General features: G+C 41.7%; 1 protein-coding gene across 3 annotated transcripts in view; it reads right to left on the reverse strand.

The window, feature by feature from the left end:
- Positions 1 to 25,686, reverse strand: part of LOC120515670 (A disintegrin and metalloproteinase with thrombospondin motifs 16) — a 330,557-nt gene that overhangs the window by 80,786 nt on the left and 224,085 nt on the right. For all 3 annotated transcript variants that reach the window (XM_039736888.1, XM_039736889.1, XM_039736891.1), the window contains one exon: positions 19,268 to 19,406. In XM_039736888.1, the coding sequence (XP_039592822.1) occupies positions 19,268 to 19,406 (139 nt within the window). The remainder of the gene's footprint in view (positions 1 to 19,267; positions 19,407 to 25,686) is intronic.

Consider the following 25,686-nt stretch of genomic DNA (forward strand, 5'->3'; position numbering starts at 1 on the left):
CTTTTTAGACAAGAAAAGAGCTCCCCAATGCCTAATACCCTTTAAATCAGCTGCTGCACCCTCAATTGTCTTTTTCTTTTGGCCCTAAAATCATTTTGTTTTTTTTTTTGCATTAAACGAGGTGCCCTAACTTTTCTTGGGGACATTATCCAATTTGATTCATCAACCACAATAGATACACGATTACACTAAAAATGACACTTAGTTGGCCTATTGTGTACTAACAGAAGAGTCAAAGCACTAATAGACTACCATTAAACCGTACCATGGACTGAATGATGGATCCATGGATTCACGCACAATACATGTGTGTAAATGAGAGGGAGTTCAGTGGAATGGTGAGGATGCAGAGAGTAGAGTTGGTGAAGGTGGATGAGTTTAAATACTTGGGATCAACAGTACAGAGTAATGGGAATTGTGGAAGAGAAGTGAAGAAGAGAGGGCAGGCAGGGTGGAGTGGGTGGAGAAGAGTATCAAGAGTGATTTGTGACAGACGGGTATCAGCAAGAGTGACAGGGAAGGTCTACAGGACGGTAGTGAGACCAGCTGTGTTATATGGGCTGGAGACGATGGCACTGACCAGAAAGCAGGAGACAGAGCTGGAGGTGGCAGAGTTAAAGATGCTAAGATTTGCATTGGGTGTGATGAGGATGGACAGGATTAGAAATGAGGACATTAGAAGATCAGCATAGGTTGAATGGTTGGGAGACAAAGTCAGAGAGGCGAGATTGCTTTGGTTTGGACATGTGCAGAGGAGAGATGAGGGGTATGTTGGGAAAAGGGTGATAAGGATAGAGCTGCCAGGCAAGAGGAGAAGAGGAAGGCCTAAGAGGAGATTTATGGATGTGGTGAGAGAGGACATGCAGGTGATGGGTGTGACAGAGCAAGATGACAAGGACAGGAAGATATGGAAGAAGATGATCCGCTGTTGTGACCCTTAAAGGGAGCAGCTGAAAGAAGAAGAAGAAGAAGAAGGTCTAATGAAGCAGAAACCGAAGTCTGTCACTTCAGGTAAGACCGTGCACACCCTCGTCTTTTAAATTTCACACGCTCATGTGACTTTCAGTTGCCAGTTCAGTTGAGATGTTGGAGGAATTTTGATTTTTTTATTTTATTGAAATCACACAACATTCCATACAAATAAATCAATTTTTACAAACATAATATTGAAAACAAATCAACCCCCACCCATGAGAAAGAGAGGTAAGCCAGCAGAGTAAAACTTAAAGCTAATACAAATAAGTAAATAGATAAATTAATAAGTGAATAAAGATAAATTGAGAAAAAAAAAACGTGGAGAGAATCTGCTTCCTCAGTGCTTTAAAAGCTTATTCTAAAATGTTATTGATTAGGTCCTGAAAGGTTTTGAAAAAACTGTGCACATATCCTCTAAGTGAGTATTTAATTTTTTCCAGTTTAAAATAAAATATAACATCAGTTACGCACTGACTTAAAAGAGGAGAGTCAGGATTCTTCCAGTTAAGTCTGTGTGTTAATAGTGAAGTAAGGACAATTCCAGTTTGTCCTTCTCCACTTTAAGGCCCTCTGTGAGCCCACCAAACACAGCTGTTAATGGGTTAGGTGGGATTGGGACACCAAGGCTGTATGACCGGAATGTAAAGATTTTGATCCAGAACAATGTTAATTTGGTGCAGGCTCAAAACATGTGGCCTAGTGAGGCTGGAGCTCGATTGCAATGTTCGCAGGTTGGATCTCACCCTGGAAACATTTTGGACAATTTTAAGTGAGACAGATATGCTCGATATATCATTTTAAGTTAAATAATTGTATGCTTTGCGCATATGGCGCTTGAGTCAATTCCCTGCATGGCTGCCTTCCACTCCTTTTCTGAGATGTTGAGTGAGAGATCCTTTTCCCAATGCACTCTGGGATCTTTGAAAGGGAGGGACTGTAAAATGTTTTTATATGTTAAAGAAATGCTGTCTGACTTCTCAAGACTGATTGATATTTTTTCCGGCATAGAGGGAGGTGGGAGGTGAGGAAAATTGGGCCGGTTTTGTTTAACAAAGTTTCTAATCTGAAGGTAGTGAAAGATATGTGTTGCTGGAAAATTGTATTTGCAGTGTAATTGTTTATAGGATAGATAGATAGATAGATAGATAGATAGATAGATAGATAGATAGATAGATAGATAGATAGATAGATAGATAGATAGATAGATAGATACTTTATTAATCCCCAAGGGGAAATTCACACACTCCAGCAGCAGCAGCATACTGATGAAAACAATATTAATTAAAGAGCAATAAAAGCACAGTGCAAGTTAAACAATGCAAGGTGGAGAGTGTGAGGCAGGCATAACAGACAATAATTTTGTATAATATTAACGTTTACCCCCCCTGGGTGGAATTGAAGAGTTGCATAGTGTGGCGGATGAACGATCTCCTCAGTCTGTCAGTGGAGCAGGACGGTGACAGCAGTCTGTCACTGAAGCTGCTCCTCTGTCTGGAGATGATCCTGTTCAGTGGATGCAGTGGATTCTCCATGATTGACAGGAGTCTGCTCAGCGCCCGTCGCTCTGCCACGGATGTCAGACTGTCCAGCTCCATGACTACAATAGAGCCTGCCTTCCTCACCAGTTTGTCCAGGCGTGAGGCGTCCCTCTTTTTTATGCTGCCTCCTCAGCACACCACCGCATAGAAGAGGGCGCTCGTCCCAATCATCTCATAGAACATCTGCAGCATCTTATTTTAGATGTTGAAGGACGCCAGCCTTCTAAGGAAGTATAGTCGGCTCTGTCCTCTCTTGCACAGAGCATCAGTATTGCAAAGACGTTGTCTATGTACAGATCTCTAAGTGATTTAATCCCAAATGTTTTCCAGACATTAAAAACTGCTTATGTTTTAGAGGGTGGGAAAAGGTGATTCTCGTGCAAAGGAGCCACAGATAAAAGCTTCTCTTTCTTAAAATATTTCCTGCATTGGTTCCATATTCTGAGTGAGTGAAGCACAATTTGGTTGTTAGTATATTGATGATGACTTGTACTTATTGGGGTACAATGCAAAGAATATAAAGAAGTGCTGCAGGATTTTATTTCTATTGCGGACCAAGCCTGCGTACGTTCATCTATGTGTGTCCATGTCCAGGTTTTTATCGCTTGTATATTTACTGCTCAGTAATAAATTTGAAAGTTAGGTAGTACCATGCCACCTTCCGCTTTAGGTCTTTGTTGTTGGAGGAAAATTTAAATACCTTAAGGAAACTTAACAGAGGCCCAGACAAGATAAAAAGTCCACACAACCTCTTCAATGGGGGAGTGAGATTCAGACCCAGGATATATGAATTGTGAGGCAGCAGTGCTGACCACTGCACCGCCAGGCTACTCCTAATCAACCAACCCAAGCAAAGCGACACTAGACTTACACTTGAAAAGTAATGGGTAACATTCACTTAGGGGGGTCAAGTGACCAGTGGGATTATGTGGAAGGCTTTTAAGAATGAATACACAGCCACTATCCAAGCATTCTTTGTCTTAGAGCTGGTGGGACCTACCAGGGTGCAGACATATAAAGAAATGCATACCCCCCACCCCCAACCCCCTGGAACCAAATCAATGGGAACAAAAGTCCAGATCCTGTAAAACAATTACACTTTGTCCTTTCAAGCCACTATGACCTCAGGCTAGCAGTTCATGGTCCACAGAGTCTATAATTTGGCCATTCCGTAAGGGAAGAACAAAAGAAAGCCATCAATTTGCACAAGCGCCTTTGGGAACTTTCCACCCTTGCCTGCAGTTAAAGTTCCATAAGTATTTATTAGAGATCAATGACGCTGAAACAACTGTTTAAACGATTTATTGCCGGTGTAACCGTCCACCTTTTTGAACAAACGGCCTGTGACTTTTAGAAGGGATCAGCTGGTAATTATGGGTGTGCGTTGTGTTTGGTAAGGAGCCCTCTTAAGTGATCTGGGGGTTATCTGAACAGCGAATTTCGTTAAAGAGCAAGAAGTACCTCTTGGGCATGCAGTGTAATCGGTTCAATCAGTGCAAAGTCCTATTTTTTTTTTTTTATTAAATCCTTTTATTTATACAGTGTCCTTTATAATGTTTGGGACAAAGACACATTTTTCTTTGATTTCCAATTCTGCTCCCCAGTTTTAAATGACAAATCAAACAATTCAGATATCGTGATTAAAGTGCACATTGCAGACTTTCATTGAAGGGGATTTGCAGACTTTATCTACACGGTCCCCCCCCCATTTCAGGGCACCATAATGTTTGGCACACAGCAATGACAGGTCTGTTCAAAGACATTGTCATATTTAGGACTTTGTCGCATATCCCTCACGTGTAATGACTGCTTGACGTCTGCCATTCATAAACATCAGTGGGTGCTGAGGGTCTTCTCTGGTGATGCTTTGTCAAGCCACTAATGCAGCCATCTTCAGGTCCTGCTTATTCTGGGGGGCTTGTCCCCTTAAGGGTTCTCTTTAGCATATGGAGGGCCAAGCCAGTCACTCGATTTCAATCCAAGAATTTTCCATTCTTTAGCTTTGATAAAAAAAAAAAAAACTGCTTTTTGCAGATGATGTTGTCCTGTTTGCTTCATCAGGCCGTGATCTTCAGCTCTCTCTGAATCGGTTCGCAGCTGAGTGTTAAGCGGCTGGGATGAGAATCAGCACCTCCAAATCCGAGACCATGGTCCTTAGCCGGAAAAGAGTGGAGTGCCCTCCTAGGGTTGGAGGAGAGATCCTGCCCCAAGTGGAGGAGTTCAAGTATCTCGGGGTCTTGTTCACGAGTGAGGGAAGAATGGAGCGTGAGATCGACAGGTGGATCGGTGTGGCGTCCACAGTGATGCGGGCTCTGCACCGGTCTGTCGTGGTGAAAAAGGAGCTGAGCCGTAAGGCAAAGCTCTCAATTGACCAGTCGATCTACGTTCCTACCCTCACCTATGGTCATGAGCTATGGGTAGTGACCGAAAGGACGAGATCGCGAATACAAGCGGCTGAAATGAGTTTCCTCCGCAGGCTGTCTGGGCTTTCCCTTAAAGATAGGGTGAGAAGCTCAGTCATCCGGGAGGAACTCAGAGTAGAGCCGCTGCTCCTCCTCATCGAGAGGAGTCAGATGAGGTGGCTCGGGCATCTGATCAGGATCCCTCCTGGACGCCTCCCTGGTGAGGTGTTCCGGTAACGTCCAACCGGGAGGAGGCCCCGGGACAAAACCAGGACACGCTGGAGGGACTATGTCTCCCGGCTGACCTGGGAACGCCTTGGGATTCTCCTGAAAGAGCTAGAAGAAGTGGCCGGGGAGAAGGAAGTCTGGGCATCTCTGCTCAAGCTGCTGCCCCCGCGACCCGACCTTGGATAAGCGGAAGAGGATGTATGGATGGATGGATAGCTTTGATAAACTCCTGTGTGGCCTCAGCAGTACTTGTGGATCATTGCTTTGTGGTAGGATGAAGCACGGGGGTTCGGTTAGGCATATTCCTGGAACTTGAGCAGATCCACACACCTCAGAATTTATTGTGCTGTCAGCAGCTCCATCATCAATGAAGAGAAGTGTGCCAGTCACTGTGGCAGCCAGGGCCGGATAAAGGTGGGTGCTATTGATGCTGCAGCATTAGGCCCATTCCTGAAATAGGCCCAGATGAAAACAGATGAGAATTTTCCGGAAGCTGAACAGTTTTCCTTTACCATATTAACCTCAAAATAATTCTTAGAATGAAATTTGGAGTCTGACTTTCAGATGCCTAGACACAGCATTACTTATTATACAGTTACTATTGTTCTTTGCACTGTGACATAACTATAACGTCGTTGTGTTTATTGTTAACCGAAGATTTCAAGTTAATGCTATCAATTTTACATTAAACAGTTTACTTAGTAATTTAGCTGCGTTTTTTGCAATATCTTGGGGATTCTTGCCGCTTTATTATTGTTCGAGAAGTGCCACCTAGTAAATTTTTTACCTTGAAAGTTTGTTGTACAGTAAAAATCGATGGCTATTTAAATGGTTATCTGTAAAGGTAAAACTAAAAGTCGGCCCGCGGGCTCGGCATGGATGGTTAGAATTTTTAAAATCCTCGACAGGATTCTGGTCTATTATGAAATTTAAATCGTGGACAAATTTTTACCCTCAAGAGCCTGAACTGAGTCACTTTGACCCAATGTCTCTACATATTCATTTTTTCTTACTCTGTTTTGTAAGAGAATTGCGAAATGTTGTGTATTTCATTGTTAGGTTTTCTGCATTAAGTGCATTTTTCAGACAATTGCTATTGAATGTTGCTGATCCATAGTTTGATGTTAATCTGGAGTTGTTACGATACTACGTCGTTATTATTATTCTTCTATACATATAAAGGAGAGTTGGGATCGGAGAGACTGTGTTTGTGTGTTTGTGGAGGGATGGAGAGTTAAGGCGGATGTGGGAGTCACGTGATCATCTCCCCACCCATTCACCTCATTTCATTCACTTCATTTCGCTCCGAGCTGAGCTCCGCAGCTGACGCGGTCTTGCTGTTCTTTGTCCTTAGTGTTTAGTCCTCTCTCCTTTACTGATTTATATAAAGGAGAGTTGAGATCCGAGAGATTGTCTTTGTGGAGTGATGGAGAGTTAAGGTGGGTAGGGGAGTCAAGTGATCATCTCCCCTCCCATTCACCTCATTTCATTCACTTCATTTCGCTCCGAGCTGAGGTCCGCAGCTGACGCGGTCTTGCTGTTCTTTTTCCTTAGTGTTTAGTCCTCTCTCCTTTACTGATTTATATAAAGGAGAGTTGAGATCTGAGAGATTGTCTTTGTGGAGGGATGGAGAGTTAAGGCGGGTAGGGGAGTCACGTGATCATCTCCCCTCCCATTCACCTCATTTCATTCACTTCATTTCGCTCCGAGCTGAGCTCTGCAGCTGACGCGGTCTTGCTGTTCTTTTTCCTTAGTGTTTACTCCTCTCTCCTTTACTGATTTACTGTTTACTAGACGCAGTACTTACTGAATAGTATTTTTTCCTTTAGTGTTTCTACTTAGTGTTTCTTAGTATATTTTGGCTCCAGGAGGACAAACCAAATATATAAAGAAGCTCTATAAGTCGCATGTAGATACATAATTATTCTAACTACAGCGAGGTCTGCTAGTGTTCAATAAAGGCTGGCTGGTTGCATCACAAGCAATTAAGGCTCCTTGGTCAGTCTGAGTGCGCATGTACGGTGAGTGTCGAATGCACATGCACCAATGCTGAGAAAAAATAGGCCTTTTTTGCACTGCAGCATCAGGCCCAATTTCGTCTTAATCCGGCTCTGGTGGCAGCCATACATGCCCAAGCCAAAACACCACCAGCACTGCCATGTTTACCAGATGAGGTGGTCTGCTTTGGATCTCAGGCAGGTCCTTGTCGTCTCCACACTTTGCTCTCGTTGTCACTCTGATGAGGTTCATCTTTGTCTTGTCTGTCCACAAGACCTTTTCCCAGAATTCTGCAGGCTCTTTCAAGTCCTTTCTACACAAACTGTAATCTGGCCATCCTGTTCTTGTAGTTCACATCTTGCAGTGTGTCCTCTGTGTTTCTGGTCATGAAGTCCTCTGCTGATAGCCGTCTCTGACACGTCCACATCAGCCCCCTGAAGGCTGTTTCTGATCTGTCACACAGGCGTTGGGGGGCTTTTTGTTGACCATAGTGAAGATTCTTCTGTCATCAGCAGTGCAGGTCTTCCTTGGCCTACCAGTCCCTTAGTGATTACTGAGCCCACCAGTGTGCTGTTTCTTCTTCATGATATTCCAGACAGTTGATTTTGGTCATCCTAAGGTTTTTCTGATGTCTCCAGTGGTTTTATTCTTGTTTTTCAGCCTGAAAATGGCTTTTTTGACTTTCAATGGCACAGCTCTTGTTCTCATGTTGATCAATGGCAGCTACAGACTATAAAGGGTAGAAGCAGGTTGAGGTATCTTATGAAGCCATGAAACCCACTTGAGGAATCACAAACACCTGGGACACCAACTGTCTCAAATATTATGGTGCTATGAAATGGGGGTTCCTTGTAGAAAAAGTGTTGTCATTTCTAAATGGTGAGACCGAAATGAATACAAATCCCCTTAACTCTTTCAGGGCTGAATATTTTTTTTCCAAAAAACTCAGTTTTCTGAAAAGCACATAATGCACTGGTTTCACACATAAATTAACATAAAACGTCTGTTGCTACGTGCTGTGGCTGCTGTTGGTGCCTGTTTGGCATCTCTGTCAGCAGTGGCAGTGCAGGGGCAGCTTGATGGTCAGCAGGTGGGTGGCGGTCGCAGTGTGACGCAATATGGTTTGTACCTCTTGTCATCATAAGTGGTGGTCCTCCTAGGCCAACGCTGCTGTAGGCGTTTCTGCTACAGCTGGGGACCGATAGGCTGATGCTGGTACTTCACTTTCGTTTTCCATCTCCAAATCACTTGCATCAAACTCCAGAGTCTGAAAAGCCAGAGCCTGATTCAGCGATAATACGTAAAACATCCACGGAGTATTCTGCTTTGCACATTTGCTTTAGTCTTGCCAGAAGTCGCTGCCATTTTAGAGGCTGTTTGCTCTTCACTGTTCATGCACGTGCAGGGAATCGAGGTCAAATCAACAAAGCTACGTAACTTTACTTCAAGCAAAGAGAGTCGAACTAAACATAAGGGCGCGTTTTGTCACAGTTTACAGCCGATTATCATCCTCTACCCCTGAATATCGACAAAAGTCAACATCAGCCCTGAAAGAGTTAAATGAAAGTCTGCAATGTGCACGTTAATCACAATGTCTGAATTGTTTGATTTGTCATTTTAAACTGTGGAGCATAGTGCTAAATCAAGGACAAATGTGTCATTGTCTCAAACATGATGGAGGGCACTGTAGGTCTTCCTGCTTCCATAAGAGATGCCTGTTCAGTCTCAGCCTTTAAATCCCAGCTGAAGACTCACTACTTCAGTTTAGTACATCCTGACTAGGCTGCTGATTAACTGTACAGACTGCATCTCTGTTGTTAGTCATTAGCACTATAACATAAGTAACATGAATAATTATATTTGAATACTAACCCTCACCTATTCTGTTTCTTTTCTCGGTACCCAAATGTGGCCATTGGTGCCACGGCCCACCTGCCAAGTTGTTTGCCTGCCTATGGTAAAGTCATCCCTGATGGAGGATCACAGGAATCATGGGAAAAAGGGGTCCTTTCATCGGAGCAACGTTTCAGCCGTGGCATGGCCAAATGGGGAGGCAGCTAGATGGATGAGGTCTCCAGGACTCTAAAAATATCCAAACCTAATTATGTCATATCATCTACTGTTAAACCGTACTTCTAAAATTTGTATTATTATGCTGTCTTAAGGATTTGTTCTGTTCTGTATATTGTATTGTATTGACCCCCGACTTTTGACACCCACTGCACGCCCAACCTACCTGGAAAGGGGTCTCTCTTTGAACTGCCTTTCCCGAGGTTTCTTCCATTTTTCCTACAAGGGTTTTTTTTGGGAGTTTTTCCTTGTCTTCTTAGAGAGTCAAGGCTGGGGGGCTGTCAAAAGGCAGGGCCTGTTAAAGCCCATTGCGGCACTTCCTGTGTGATTTTGGGCTATACAGAAATAAATTGTATTGTATTGTATGTGAGGACAGCACCGTTGAAATCCTGTGCCCAGATGCTGCATGTGCTCCCTGTGTCTGTATGGGTTTCCACAAATCCAATCCAACTGTATTTGTTACACAAATCCCAATTACAGTGTAGTAGGCAGTCAAATGCTTTGTTGCTAAACTCCACGCCTGCTCATTTAAGAAGAACTACAAAGCAGCACATGGTGTTGCCCAGCTAAGTAGTTTCAAGGCAGAGCTATCCAACTTCTAGCTGGCAGCAGAAAGAACTTTGCCAATTGCCAATGTGTAGAAATTCTGATAGAATTCATACGGAAATATTTATTTCTCAGACAATAATTATGCGTGACAAATCACAGGACAGTGCCTTTTCCCAGATTTTAAGGCCTGAAATTAATTAAATTGATTTCAGGGTTCAAAAGTCCATGCAAATGCACTGTCCTTAAAACTCACTGTAGTAAAATGGAAAAAAAAAAGACCCTAAGTACCCTCAGGCAGGGTCAATAATGTGGATCCAAGTGTCTCTTAATGACAAATTTGGATGTGTGTTTAAAGGTTTGTTAAGATTGAAGCAAGGTTCTGGAATTGTATAAAGAACAAACACACAAACACACACACCCACATTGAGTTTTATATCCACCTTAATAAAAGGACAAGTGCATATGTGTGTCCCTCTGGTTGGTATGTCTATGTCACTGTCATTCCAACACTTGGTGCATCACAAACATTTATAGTAATACAATTCATTGTGTTTCTTATTCCAACAGATGGCACATCATAAACATTGGCACTGCTTTTATGAGTCACATACCAAGTGGTGCATAACAGAGACATATGTATTGAATTTGTTATTCTAACAAATGGCATATCACAAAATTTTGTAGTAATGCATTTTATTACTACAAATGTTTTTGGTGCGCCGTCTGTTGGATTGACAAGTGCCTGTACAGTATGTCTGTGTATCAGTGTGTCCCTTCCGGATGCTATGTCTCTATCATTCGTTATAATAAAATGCCTTTCATTTGTCATACCAATGGATGGCACATCACAAACATTCACACTGCATTTATGAATCTCAAACCAAATGGTATATAACAAAGACACGCATTGAATTTCATTCCAACAGATGGCACATTGCAAAATTTGTAATAGTGTATTTTTTACTATACATGTTTTTCATGTGCCATCTGTTGGAATGACAAATATAATGCATTTTATTGCTACAAATGTTTTTGATACACCATCTGTTGGATTGACAAGTGCCTGTATGTCTGTATATCTGTGTGTCTCTTCCGGATGCTATGTCTCTATCATTCGTTATAATAAAATGCCTTGCATTTGTCATACCAATGGATGGCACATCACAAATGTTCACACTGCTATTATGAATCTCATACCAAATGGTATATAACAAAGACACGCATTGAATTTCATTCCAACGGATGGCACATTGCAAACTTTTGCAGCAGTGTATTTTTTACTATACATGTTTTTGATGTGCCATCTGTTGGAATGACAAGTGTCTATATGTCTGTATATCTGTGTGTCCCTTCCAGATGCTATGTCTCTATCATTCGTTATAATAAAATGCCTTTCATTTGTCATACTAATGGATGGCACATCACAAACATTCACACTGCTTTTATGAATCTCAAACCAAATGGTATATAACAAAGACACACATTGAATTTCATTCCAACAGATGGCACATTGCAAAATTTGTAATAGTGTATTTTTTACTATACATGTTTTTCATGTGCCATCTGTTGGAATGACAAATATAATGCATTTTATTACTACAAATGTTTTTGATACACCATCTGTTGGATTGACAAGTGCCTGTATGTCTGTGTATCAGTGTGTCTCTTCCAGATGCTATGTCTCTATCATTCGTTATAATAAAATGCCTTTCATTTGTCATACTAATGGATGGCACATCACAAACATTCACACTGCTTTTATGAATCTCAAACCAAATGGTATATAACAAAGACACACATTGAATTTCATTCCAACAGATGGCACATTGCAAAATTTGTAATAGTGTATTTTTTACTATACATGTTTATCATGTGCCATCTGTTGGAATGACAAATATAATGCATTTTATTACTACAAATGTTTTTGATACACCATCTGTTGGATTGACAAGTGCCTGTATGTCTGTGTATCAGTGTGTCTCTTCCAGATGCTATGTCTCTATCATTTGTAATAATAAAATGCCTTGCATTTGCCATACCAATGGATGGCACATCACAAACATTCACACTGCTTTTATGAATCTCATACCAAATGGTATATAACAAAGACATGCGTGGAATGTCATTCCAACACATGGCACTTTGCAAACTTTTGCACTAATGCATTTTTTACTATACATGTTTTTGATGTGCCATCTGTTGGAATGACAAGTGGCTGTATGTCTGTATATCTGTGTGTCCCTTCCAGATGCTATGTCTCTATCATTCGTTATAATAAAATGCCTTTTATTTGTCATACTAATGGATGGCACATCACAAACATTCACACTGCTTTTATGAATCTCAAACCAAATGGTATATAACAAAGACATGCATTTAATTTCATTCCAACAGAAGGCACATTGCAAATTTTTGTAGCAGTGTATTTTTTACTATACATGTTTTTCATGTGCCATCTGTTGGAATGACAAATATAATGCATTTTATTGCTACAAATGTTTTTGATACACCATCTGTTGGATTGACAAGTGCCTGTATGTCTGTATATCTGTGTGTCTCTTCCGGATGCTATGTCTCTATCATTCGTTATAATAAAATGCCTTGCATTTGTCATACCAATGGATGGCACATCACAAACGTTCACACTGCTTTTATGAATCTCATACCAAATGGTATATAACAAAGACACGCATTGAATTTCATTCCAACGGATGGCACATTGCAAACTTTTGCAGCAGTGTATTTTTTACTATACATGTTTTTGATGTGCCATCTGTTGGAATGACAAATATAATGCATTTTATTATGTGTGGAAGATCAACCTCAACACAGATAGACACAGGGCACACAGAAGTCCAAAAACAGACACGTTTATTTTCTTCCTTCTTAGCACAATGCACGCAGTGCACAAACCCCACAATGCTCTGTCATTTTCCTTTCTTTCTTCTCTTTTACCGCCACCCTAACTCCTCTCTCGCAAGCTCTGTGCTCTGCCTCCCGACTCCGGCTCCCTGAATGGAGAGAGGCGGCCTCTTTTAAACCGCACCCAAAAGTGTTCCCTGACGATCTTCCTGCAGCACTTCTGGGTGTGGCAGAAGTGCTGCCGACCAAGGCTCCTGAGCTGTCCAGGCGCCCCCTATCGGTGGCCACGGGCCCTAGCAGGGCCCTGATGCAGACTAGTTAGGCTGCCCTCTTGTACTGCTCATATTGCTGTTGATATGTCCTCTCCTCAGAAGGGCATCCCAACCGGGCAAGGACCCTGGCCGTCTGCCACATACTACATCAGCGTTTCTCAACCTTTAAATATTTGCGACCCGAGTTTTCATAACAGTTTTAATTGCGCCCCCCCGGACATTTTTTTGAAATGTTGATGCATATTTTATTATACCTACTTAACTTTTATCGACATTTATCTAACTCTATATTTATTGTTCTAGTATCAGAAAGTAGTTTAAGTTAATTTGTTTTGGTTTCAGCAGATGTTTTATTTTTATATTTTTGATTCTTGTTTTCTTTTTTTCACATCTTGGCGCCCCCCTTTTTGTTACTTCACGCCCCCCTAGGGGGGCCCGCCCCACAGGTTGAGAACCACTGTACTACATACATTGCAAAAATACTTTCCAATAGATGATGCACTCCAAACATTAACCTTGAGGTGTATGTTGATTATTAAGATTTCAGCCCATCTGAGAGGTTAGCTTAGCTAGTCCTCCTTAATAAAAGGATAAGCATCAGTGTGTCTGTATATCTTTGTGTCCATCTGGTTGCTGCCTGGTCTCCGTTATTCCCATAGAGGGTGCATTAGAAACATTTATAGTAATAAAATGCATTGCATTTGTCATTCCAACAGATGGCATATCACAAACACTTGTAGTAATGCATAATGCAATGCATATGCCCTATGGTATGGGATTCATAAAGGCAGTGTTAATGTTTGTGATGGGCCATCTGTTGGAGTTACACCAGGACACCACAGGCATCATCACCCACCTGCATATCTCTGAGTTTACCCCTTTACAGGGATGACTGGATGGTATTGATCAGGGGTCCTCAATCACGGTCCTAGAGGGCCGCAGTGGCCTGCAGGTTTTTATTCCAACTGGTTTCCCAATTAGAAAGCAGTCCATGCAGATAATGAAACTTGGTATTGAACTATTTGGCTTGTTGATGCTTGTATTAATCCAAGAGAAATTTTAATTGCACTGCAGAGTTTCCTTCTGTGAGAACATTATCCATGTGTTTTGTGGACCAGAATAGATTTAAACGTAATGGTCCTTCCAATTCCCCTCTCATTCATTTCTAAACACTTTATGGTAAGCACATTAGCGGGAGAGCTGCTGGTTTATTGGTTCTCTGCATCTCATTATTAACTAATGTCTGATTAAGAAAACAGGCAACAATTGAAACTTACAGCAAATGCGGCTGCTAAAATCTAAAGTAGGCAATTAAGGGTTCTGAATGGTAGCAGGCAAGCAAACTCAAATTAAGCCCAAGAAACGTATTGCTTTAGAAGTAAATAAAAGGGTTCTAATTAAGAAATTGGTTAAAGTGAAAACCTGAAGCCAGAGCAGACCTCCAGGACTGTAACTGAGGACCTCTGATCTACAAAGTAACTATCTATATATAAACTGCTCAAAAAAATTAAAGGAACACTTTAAAAACACATCAGATCTCAATGGGAAAAAGAAATCCTCCTGGATATCTATACTGATATAGACTGGGTAATGTGTTAGGAACGAAAGGATGCCACATCGTTTGATGGAAATGAAAATGATCAATCTACAGAGCCCTGAATTCAAAGACGCCCCAAAAATCAGAGTGAAAAAATGATGTGGCAGGCTAGTCCATTTTGCCAAAATTTAATTGCAGCAACTCAAAATTGTACGCAGCACTTTGTATGGCCCCTGTGTTCTTGTATACATGCCTGACAACATCGGTGCATGCTTCTAATGAGATGACAGATGGTGTTGTGGGGATCTCCCAGATCTGGACCAGGGCATCACTGAGCTCCTGGACAGTCTGAGGTGCAACCTGGTGGCATTGGATGGACCAAAACATAATGTCCCAGAGGTGTTCTATTGGATTTAGGTCAGGAAAGTGTGGTGGCCAGTCAATGGTATCAATTCCTTCATCCTCCAGGAACTGCCTGCATACTCTCACCACATGAGGCCAGGAATTGTCGTGCACCAGGAGCCACTGTACCAGCATAGGGTCTGACAATGGGTCCAAGGATTTCATCCTGATACCTAATGGCAGCCAAGGTGCCTTTGTCAAGCCTGTAGCGGTCTGTGTGACCCTCCATGGATATGCCCAGACAATCATTAACCCACCACCAAACTGCTCATGCTGAATGATGTTACAGGCAGCATAATGTTCTCCATGGCTTCTCCAGACCCTTTCACTTCTGTCACATGCTCAGGGTGAACCTGCTCTCATCTGTAAAAAGCACAGGGCACCAGTGGTGCATCTGCCAATTCTGGTATTCTATGGCGAATGCCAATCGAGCTGCATGCTGCTGGGCAGTGAGCTCAGGGCCCATTAGAGGACATGGGGCCCTTGGGTCACCCTCATGAAGTCTTTCTGGTTGTTTGGTCAGAGACATTCACACCAGTGGCCTGCTGGAGGTCATTTTGTAGGGCTCTGGCAGTGCTCATCCTGTTCCTCCTTGCCCAAAGGAGCAGATACTGGTCCTGCTGATGGGTTATGGACCTTCTATGGCCCTCTCCAGCTCTCCTAGAGTAACTGCTTGTCTCCTAGAATCTCCTCCATGCCCTTGAGACTGTGCAGGGAGACACAGCAAACCTTCTGGCAATGACACGTATTGATGTGCCATCCTGGAGAAGTTGGACTACCTGTGCAACCTCTGTAGGGTCCAGGTATCGCCTCATGCTACCAGTAGTGACACTGACTGTAGCCAAATGCAAAACTAGTGAAGAAACAGTCAGAAAAGATGAGGAGGGAAAAATGTCAGTGGCCTCCACCTGTTAAACCATTCCTGTTTTGGGGGTCATCTCATTGTTGCCCCTCTAGTGCATCTGTTGTTAATTTCGTTAACACCACAGCAGCTGAAACTGATTAACAACCCCCTCTGCTACTTAACTGACCAGATTAATATCCCAATAAGTTTCATTGACTTTATGCTATACTCTGATTAAAAAGTGTTCCTTTAATTCTTTTGAGCAGTATATAATTAACTAAGGCAATACAACCATGGAAAGCACGCCGGAAGGGGCGTGGACTCACTGAGCCGCCGACAAGTAAGACACCTATGGCGCACGCAGAAGGAGCCACGCCCACCAACTCCTGGCACCTCCGAGCCACGTTGCCTGTTCATAGAGACATGTTTCTTGCGGAGGTGAGTCGCCATATGCAGCGTGTAAAACGGTTTGCGAGGGGTATCCCATGGGATCCTTAAAACAATCCTTTACAACTGAGGTTAAAACACAATGAACTAAGCAGTCTTTGAAAACCGAGTTTTCGGTTACGACGCACGACCACGTGCACCATAGCAAACTGTTTTACTGTGTTGGTTCGTTCCGTGCATTGTTATAATGTTGCTTTTCTTGCTGATTTATTACATTACCGATTTTTCAAATGTTAATTTTCTCCCTGTGCTTAAAAATCATCAAAAAACCGGCCTGATTATGCGGCGTATGGTATGCCGCGGGTTGGCTAGTAATTTGTATTTGATGAATGAAAGCACTAACAACGTATAGAGTTAAACACCAACTTTCATTACTAGCAAGGACTGAATTCTAATTAGGACACTTGCTGGAATGAAAACCCGTAGCCGCTGTGGCCCTCCAGGACCGTAACTGAGGACCACTGGTATTGAAGGTGCTGGACAAATCCCAAAAAACATCATCCTCAAAGAGCTACCAGCTTTGTCCAGTGTTGTGGAGCAGAATGATGATTGAATCCTCCACTCCAGTCTTTGTCCGATAGGCAAACTGCAGTTGGTCCAGGTGGTCTACCACAAGAAGACCCATATAGTCCAGGACCAGCCAATCCAAGGTCTCCATGATGGTAAGATACAAACCGGATTCCAAAAAAGTTGGGACACTAAACAAATTGTGAATAAAAACTGAATGCAATGATGTGGAGATGGCAAATGTCAATATTTTATTTGTAATAGAACGTAGATGACAGATCAAACGTTTAATCCGAGTAAATGTATTATTTCAAAGGAAAAATATGTTGATTCAAAATTTCACGGTGTCAACAAATCCCAAAAAAGTTGGGACAAGTAACAACAAGAGCTGGAAAAAGTAAATTTGAGAATAACGAAGAGCTGGAAGACCAATTAACACTAATTAGGTCAATTGGCAACATGATTGGGTATAAAAGAGCTTCCCAGAGTGGCAGTGTCTCTCAGAAGCCAAGATGGGTAGAGGATCACCAATTCCCACAATGTTGCGCAGAAAGATAGTGGAGCAATATCAGAAAGGTGTTACCCAGCGAAAAATTGCAAAGACTTTGCATCTATCATCATCAACTGTGCATAACATCATCCGAAGATTCAGAGAATCTGGAACAATCTCTGTGCGTAAGGGTCAAGGCCGTAAAACCATACTGGATGCCCGTGATCTCCGGGCCCTTAAACGACACTGCACCACAAACAGGAATGCTACTGTAAAGGAAATCACAGAATGGGCTCAGGAATACTTCCAGAAACCATTGTCAGTGAACACAATCCACCGTGCCATCCGCCGTTGCCAGCTGAAACTCTACAGTGCAAAGAAGAAGCCATTTCTAAGCAAGATCCACAAGCTCAGGCGTTGTCACTGGGCCAGGGATCATTTAAAATGGAGTGTGGCAAAATGGAAGACTGTTCTGTGGTCAGACGAGTCACGATTCAAGTTCTTTTGGAAATCTGGGACGCCATGTCATCCGGACCAAAGAGGACAAGGACAACCCAAGTTGTTATCAACGCTCAGTTCAGAAGCCTGCATCTCTGATGGTATGGGGTTGCATGAGTGCTTGTGGCATGGGCAGCTTGCATGTCTGGAAAGGCACCATCAATGCAGAAAAATATATTCAGGTACTAGAACAACATATGCTCCCATCCAGACGTCATCTCTTTCAGGGAAGACCCTGCATTTTTCAACAAGATAATGCCAGACCACATTCTGCATCAATCACAACATCATGGCTGTGTAGGAGAAGGATCCGGGTACTGAAATGGCCAGTCTGCAGTCCAGATCTTTCACCTATAGAGAACATTTGGCGCATCATAAAGAGGAAGGTGCGACAAAGAAGGCCCAAGACAATTGAACAGTTAGAGGCCTGTATTAGACAAGAATGGGAGAGCATTCCTATTTCTAAACTTGAGAAACTGGTCTCCTCGGTCCCCAGACATCTGTTGAGTGTTGTAAGAAGAAGGGGAGATGCCACACAGTGGTGAAAATGGCCTTGTCCCAACTTTTTTGGGATTTGTTGACACCATGAAATTCTGAATCAACATATTTTTCCCTTAAAATGATACATTTTCTCAGTTTAAACTTTTGTTCCGTGATTTATGTTCTATTCTGAATAAAATATTAGAAGTTGGCACCTCCACATCATTGCATTCAGTTTTTATTCACGATTTGTCTAGTGTCCCAACTTTTTTGGAATCTGGTTGTATTAAACATAAGGTTTGCTGGTCTGTATTAGATGAAGAGGCACCTGACTTCTTTGGGACAGGAACAATGCAGAATGTTTTCCACAGCAAGGCACTTCCTGGAGGCCTGGGGACCAACTGAACAGGTGACAGAGGACACCACAAACTTGGTCAGCACAGGCCCTAAGAACTCAAGGACTGACGCCATCTGGTCCCACACAGCATTTCCAGTGTGTTGTTTTCACAATTGTCTCCTCACCTGGTAATCATTTAAACAGTAAACTGATTCACGACAAGAATAAAAACAAGGCAGAAGGGATCCAGAAGTGGTCTGCCATACGTTGTAAAGGGTAACATTTGATTGCTCTGAAATAAGATGGACGAACTGTCTGCTCTCATAGCAGGTCACGGCGCTGATGTGTTTGGGGTGTGGAAGGAAAACAAGAGAAGGGTATACTGTATTATACAGAAAGCCTCACAGAGACAAGGGGAGAACAAGCACGGGGGGGCAGAGGTGGGATTCAAGCCCATGAAGCTGGATTAGTGAGGCAGCAGTGCTAACCACTGAGCCACCATGTCACCAGTAGGAAAGAAAGGCAGCTCTGTAGGTTGTAAACTTTATATGCAAAATGGGAAGCTTTAGTTTATTAATAAAGAAAGAAAATGAACAAGCATGACATCAAAGGTGTATGGAGTGCTGATGTTTTTGTGTAGTTAGTTAGACACCCTGCCTTGCCACCTGTGCCAGCTAGGATGGGCTCCAGTATCCCCATGACTCGATTCTGGATTAAGTGGGTTTAGAAAATGACCCGGCATGACATTTGTTTAAAAAACAAATTCTTAGGATTCTAAGAAACTGTAACTTACTGTTAAAAATGGAGAATATTTTCATGTTAAAACATTACCTCCACCACAGGACACAGAGCACTGAGACCGGACGATGGCCCAGGTGAAGTTGTGCTTTGGTATTGGCTTCCTGTCAGGCTCCGACTTTGGAAGTGTATATTCCCAACCTATGCCAGGGTTTCTGCCTTGCAGGAGAATCTGCATTGGAAAAAAAAAATGGAATTAATAAATACATTAATGTACACTTAATGGCCAATATGTAAATCTGACCGTGAAACTCACACAGCCTTCTTCTCCAAAGAGCAAATTATGTGGCGGCAAACTCAATCTGTACAGCATGAAGGTCCGGTCAAGAGGTTCAGTTATCAGCTCGTTTTAGTATAACCCTGATATTCTGTATATGCACTGAATTATCATTTTCATCATAGCTCCGCACTCCGTACTCACACGTACTTTCTCTGCTGTTCTTTTTCCAGAAAAAGCTCCTTCCAGGTGCCCTATAAAAAGGGGCCAGTCGCCAGCATCCAATGGCCGGAGTCGAAAGGAAGAGGACAAAGCCTGTGTGGAAGACTGAAGGCGAAAAGACTGTGCTTTGCCTTGTGTGCTGTGGAGTGCAACTGTATAAATAAATCTTGTGTTGTGTGGCCTAGAATTAGTGACTTGCCTGTCTGTGTCGGGGTTGGAGCAGTTGTACATGCCCAGGCATCACAATATATATATATATATACTGTATATACATACACACACACACATATATACACATATATACAGGGTGAGGCAGAAAGGATGGACTTTTTTTTTAAATCACAAAATTGTAAATTTTTTCTTACAAAGAAATTTATTGAAACATTTGAGTTCATATTGAAATAGCATTTGACAAAATCAAGTGTGGAAAACAACATCTCCCATGTGGTGTCCGTTATCACTGATGCATTTCTGAAGGCCTTCATGGAAGTTGGCCTCCACTCTTTTCAAAATCGCTCTGTCCATAGTGCACCAAACCGCCACTTTCGGGCTGTGCAGCGGTCTTTCATGTAATTTTTTCGGATTTTCAGAAGTCCAATAACGGCAATTTTGTTGATTCACCAAGCCATTGAGATGAAACTGTGCTTCATCAGTCATGGACAAAATGAGGTTGTCATTTTGCTCAAAAATTGCTTCCATTTCATGTGCTAAGTTCAGCCGCTGTACGTAATTCCCGGCCTTCAACTTTTGCACAACGGCCAATTTGTAGGGATGGAAATGTAGGTCTAAATGCAAAATACACCTTACTGAACAATTACTGAGGCCAATTTCAGAAGAATACTTCTGAGCAGATCGAGTTGGACTGCACAGCAGGGCTAGTCGTACGCTTTCCACATTTTCTGGGGTACGTGCTGTTCGTGTAGCCCCCGGCGGTCTTTCGTTCAATAGTGTACCTCGTGTTGAAGTGCTTTAACCGAACGTAGGATAGTGTTACGAGCGGGAACAGCTTTATTTCTGTGGATATGGAAATGGCAACGAAACTCACGCTGAACTGCGGTAATAGATTGGTTGTTCTTGACAAACAGTCATACGCAAAAACGCGGTGTTCTATCATCCACGGCTCCATGGCTTCAACTAAAAAGAAAATAAAAAAATGCTAAGACTTCGCGAACCTAACGCCACCTACCGCACATCTGTCACTCCACCTAGTTTTCTGCCTTACCCTGTATATATATATATATATATATATATATATATATATATATATATATATATATATATATATATATATATATATATATATATATTCAAAGCATCTATAGTCTGAGTCTCAATCTGATTGTATGGGTGGCTACCTACCAAGTAACGCATCAGATCGAGACTACGGATGCTATGAATGTAATTACTCCGATCTCCAGGCTGTCGAATAAACGAACCACACGCCGTGGCGCGGCATAAAGGGACTTTGTCTCTAACGCTGATGCCCGAGGTTCGATTCCCGCAAGAGGTGCAGTGGAGTGTGTACGCCCGATGAGCCCAAATAAGGACGAAACACGTGTCTCGTACTCTTTGCATTATTTGACAGTAAAGTATATATATATATATATATATATATATATATATATATATATATATATATATATATATATATATATATATATATATATATATATATATATATATATATATATATATATACCTGTATATATTCTTGTTATATTATTGTTTTTTATTTCACCTTATACAATTTCTTGTATTAGGAATTTGTTAGTTTTTACATACCCCTTGGGGTTAGAGCACAGGGTTAGCTGTTGTACAGCGCCCCTGGAGCAATTACAGGTTAAGGGCCTTGCTCAAGGGCACAGCAGAGTAGGATCTCTATTGGCAGTGACGGGGATTCAAACCAGTAACCATCTGGATACCAGCACAGATCCTTAGCCTCACTATATATATATATAGATAGATAGATAGATAGATATATAGATATATAGATATATACACTCACCTAAAGGATTATTAGGACCACCATACTAATACGGTGTTTGACCACCTTTCGCCTTCAGAACTGCCTTAATTCTACGTGGCATTGATTCAACAAGGTGCTGAAAGCATTCTTTAGAAATGTTGGCCCATATTGATAGGATAGCATCTTGCAGTTGATGGAGATTTGTGGGATGCACATCCAGGATCTGAAGCTCCGTTCCACCACATCCCAAAGATGCTCTATTGGGTTGAGATCTGGTGACTGTGGGGCCATTTTAGTACAGTGAACTCATTGTCATGTTCAAGAAACCAATTTGAAATGATTCGAGCTTTGTGACATGGTGCATTATCCTGCTGGAAGTAGCCATCAGAGGATGGGTACATGGTGGTCATGAAGGGATGGACATGGTCAGAAACAATGCTCAGGTAGCCCGTGGCATTTAAACGATGCCCAATTGGCACTAAGGGGCCTAAAGTGTGCCAAGAAAACATCCCCACACCATTACACCACCACCACCAGCCTGCACAGTGGTAACAAGGCATGATGGATCCATGTTCTCATTCTGTTTACACCAAATTCTGACTCTACCATTTGAATGTCTCAACAGAAATCGAGACTCATCAGACCAGGCAACATTTTTCCAGTCTTCAACTGTCCAATTTTGGTGAGCTTGTGCAAATTGTAGCCTCTTTTTCCTATTTGTAGTGGAGATGAGTGGTACCCGGTGGGGTCTTCTGCTGTTGTAGCCCATCCGCCTCAAGGTTGTGCGTGTTGTGGCTTCACAAATGCTTTGCTGCATACCTCGGTTGTAACGAGTGGTTATTTCAGTCAAAGTTGCTCTTCTGTCAGCTTGAATCAGTCGGCCCATTCTCCTCTGACCTCTAGCATCAACAAGGCATTTTAAGCCCACAGGACTGCCGCATACTGGATGTTTTTCCCTTTTCACACCATTCTTTGTAAACCCTAGAAATGGTTGTGCGTGAAAATCCCAGTAACAGAGCAGATTGTGAAATACTCAGACTGGCCCGTCTGGCACCAACAACCATGCCACGCTCCAAATTGCTTAAATCACCTCTCTTTCCCATTCTGACATTCAGTTTGGAGTTCAGGAGATTGTCTTGACCAGGACCACACCCCTAAATGCATTGAAGCAACTGCCATGTGATTGGTTGATTAGATAATTGTATTAATGAGAAATTGAACAGGTGTTCCTAATAATCCTTTAGGTGAGTATATATACAGTATATATACAGTATATATATACAGTATATATATATATATATATATATATATATATATATATATGTTGTCACACACATGCAAGAGAGAGTCAACTAAAAGGCCTGAATAATGGCAATTGGACCCTTGAGCATGACCCTTAACCTGCAATTGCTCCATCCTGGGTAAGACGTCATTCTGCATCCAGCAAGCAGGTCCTCCAACATGCAGGGTACATTTGGGGGTTGGTGGCAGGATTGTCACTCCCATCACCTGAGGCCGCACTGACACTCAGTGGCGCCGATTGAACCATCCAATGTGCGGTTCACATTCCCATGCCATGGCCACTAGGCCACAGCTTTACAAGTATGCATAAAGTGTGAAAAAAACAAACTAAATACCCAGTGGATCTGGTAAAGCCATAAAATTAGATACAAATGTTGCTAATGGCATACCATGACAGTGACAGAGTAATTTATCATTTTCCATCTTTGGCAAACTAATACAGCATTCAATGCTTAACACGTACTACACTCATGGAAAACAAACATTCTGACACATGGTTTCACTTAAAACTATTTCAATTATTATGATGAGCATTTTCTATGCATGTTGGAAAAGCTGAAAATAAATTCAAGCACGCTGTACTTATTCCTAATTAGCTACTGTAGACACAAAAGAATTTCAATGGCATATGTAGCAAACTTCGAAGTTCACAGTCTGTCCAGCTGGGTTTATAACAAATTCATCTGGCAGAGCAGCGCAGCGCTTAATGCTGCCGCCTTCAAACTCTGAGGAGCAGGAGTGAGACACCAGACTCAGTCTGTTTTAGGCCGGGTTCACCAAGGCCCAGGAAGGTTTTCTCCAGGATCTCCATTTACCTCCCACATCCCAGAAAAGACAGGCTGACTGGTGTATGTATGCGTGAATGTGGCTGGGCGCAGGTATGTGCCATTCATTGGCCAAGCATTCTTTTTTCAACATTATTACACTGCTACACTGATACAATATGTAATGAATTAATTCCAATGAATTAAGATTTAGAGCAGGGTTCTCAATTTCCGGTCCTAGAGGGCCGCAGTGGCTGCAGGTTTTCTTTCTAACCCTTTTCTTAATGAGTGACCTGTTTTTGATTGCTAATTAACTTCTTTTTAATTCATTTTAAATGACCTGCACTTGAAGACTCAGACCCCTCAACTGTTTCTTTTTCCTTCATTAGCAGCCAAACAATAAAGAGATACAAAATGAGCCAAAACAGAACCAGCAAACTGTGACCATTATACAATATCTGAAAATAAAGAAAGGAGTTTATTGTATTTGGACCAATGGCTTCTGATGGGGCTGTCAGGGATCAGCTCGGCTCATTAGCTGGGTTTTGCAAACCCCACGTCAAAAATCTTGGGGTTATCCTTGGTTCCGATCTTTACTTTAATAGATAGATAGATAGATAGATAGATAGATAGATAGATAGATAGATAGATAGATAGATAGATAGATAGATAGATATAGATAGATAGATAGATAGATAGATAGATAGATAGATAGATAGATAGATAGATAGATAGATAGATAGATAGATAGATAGATAGATAGATAGATAGATAGATAGATAGATAGATAGATAGATAGATAGATAGATAGATAGATAGATAGGGCACTATATAATAGATAGATAGATAGATAGATAGATAGATAGATAGATAGATAGATGGATGTGAAAGGCACTATATGATAGATAGATAGATAGATAGATAGATAGATAGATAGATAGATAGATAGATAGATAGATAGATAGATGAATGTGAAAAGCACTATATAATAGATAGATAGATAGATAGATAGATAGATAGATAGATAGATGGATGTGAAAGGCACTATATGATAGATAGATAGATAGATAGATAGATAGATAGATAGACACTTTATTAATCCCAAGGGGAAATTCACATAGTCCAGCAGCAGCATACTTATAAAAAACAATATTAAATTAAAGAGTGATAAAATCAGACAATAACTTTGTATCATGTTAACGTTTTACCATAGGTGGAACCTGAAGACTCGCATAAACAGATTTCGTCCATTGTTAAGAGCTGTTTTTTTCAGCTTAGACTGTTTACTAGAGTCAAGCCATTTCTGGGGCACTCTGATTTGAAGAATGCATGCCATGCTTTTATTATATCGGCCTCTATTATTGTAATTCCCTTTATTCTGGAATTCTTTCTTGGCTACAGATGGCTCAGAATGCTGCTGCTCGTTTTCTTACTGGGTCTCAGAAAGTTGTGTCCATTACTCCAATTCTGGCCTTGCTTCATTGGCTCCCAGTTGAATTTAGGATTTATTTTAAAATTTTACTTTTGGTTTATAAGTTGCTATATGGTGTTGCCCCATCCTATGTGGCCGAGTTGCTGGTTCCATATACACCAGCCCGCTCTTTACGTTCCCCTCAACAGCAATTGTTGGTTGCGCCAAAGTCTAAGATGAAGACAAGGGGTGATCGTGCCTTTGTAGTTCGAGCACCAAAGTTATGGAATGCTCTGCCAATTGAAATTAGGTTAGCTTCTTCATCTCAAATGTTTAAATCAAGACTTAAAACACACTTGTTTTCGATTGCTTTTAACTTTATATGAGTAACTCTGGTATCAATTTTATTAGTAACTAGCAAAATACCCGCGCTTCGCAGCGGAGAAGTAGTGTGTTAAAGAAGTTATGAAAAAGAAAAGGAAACATTTAAAAAAAAACGTAACATGATCGTCAATGTCATTGTTTTGTGACTGTTATGAGTGTTGCTGTCATGAAGGATTTGATTATCAT

This window comes from Polypterus senegalus, chromosome 15, assembly GCF_016835505.1.
Source record: "Polypterus senegalus isolate Bchr_013 chromosome 15, ASM1683550v1, whole genome shotgun sequence".
NCBI classification, from domain to species: domain Eukaryota; kingdom Metazoa; phylum Chordata; class Cladistia; order Polypteriformes; family Polypteridae; genus Polypterus; species Polypterus senegalus.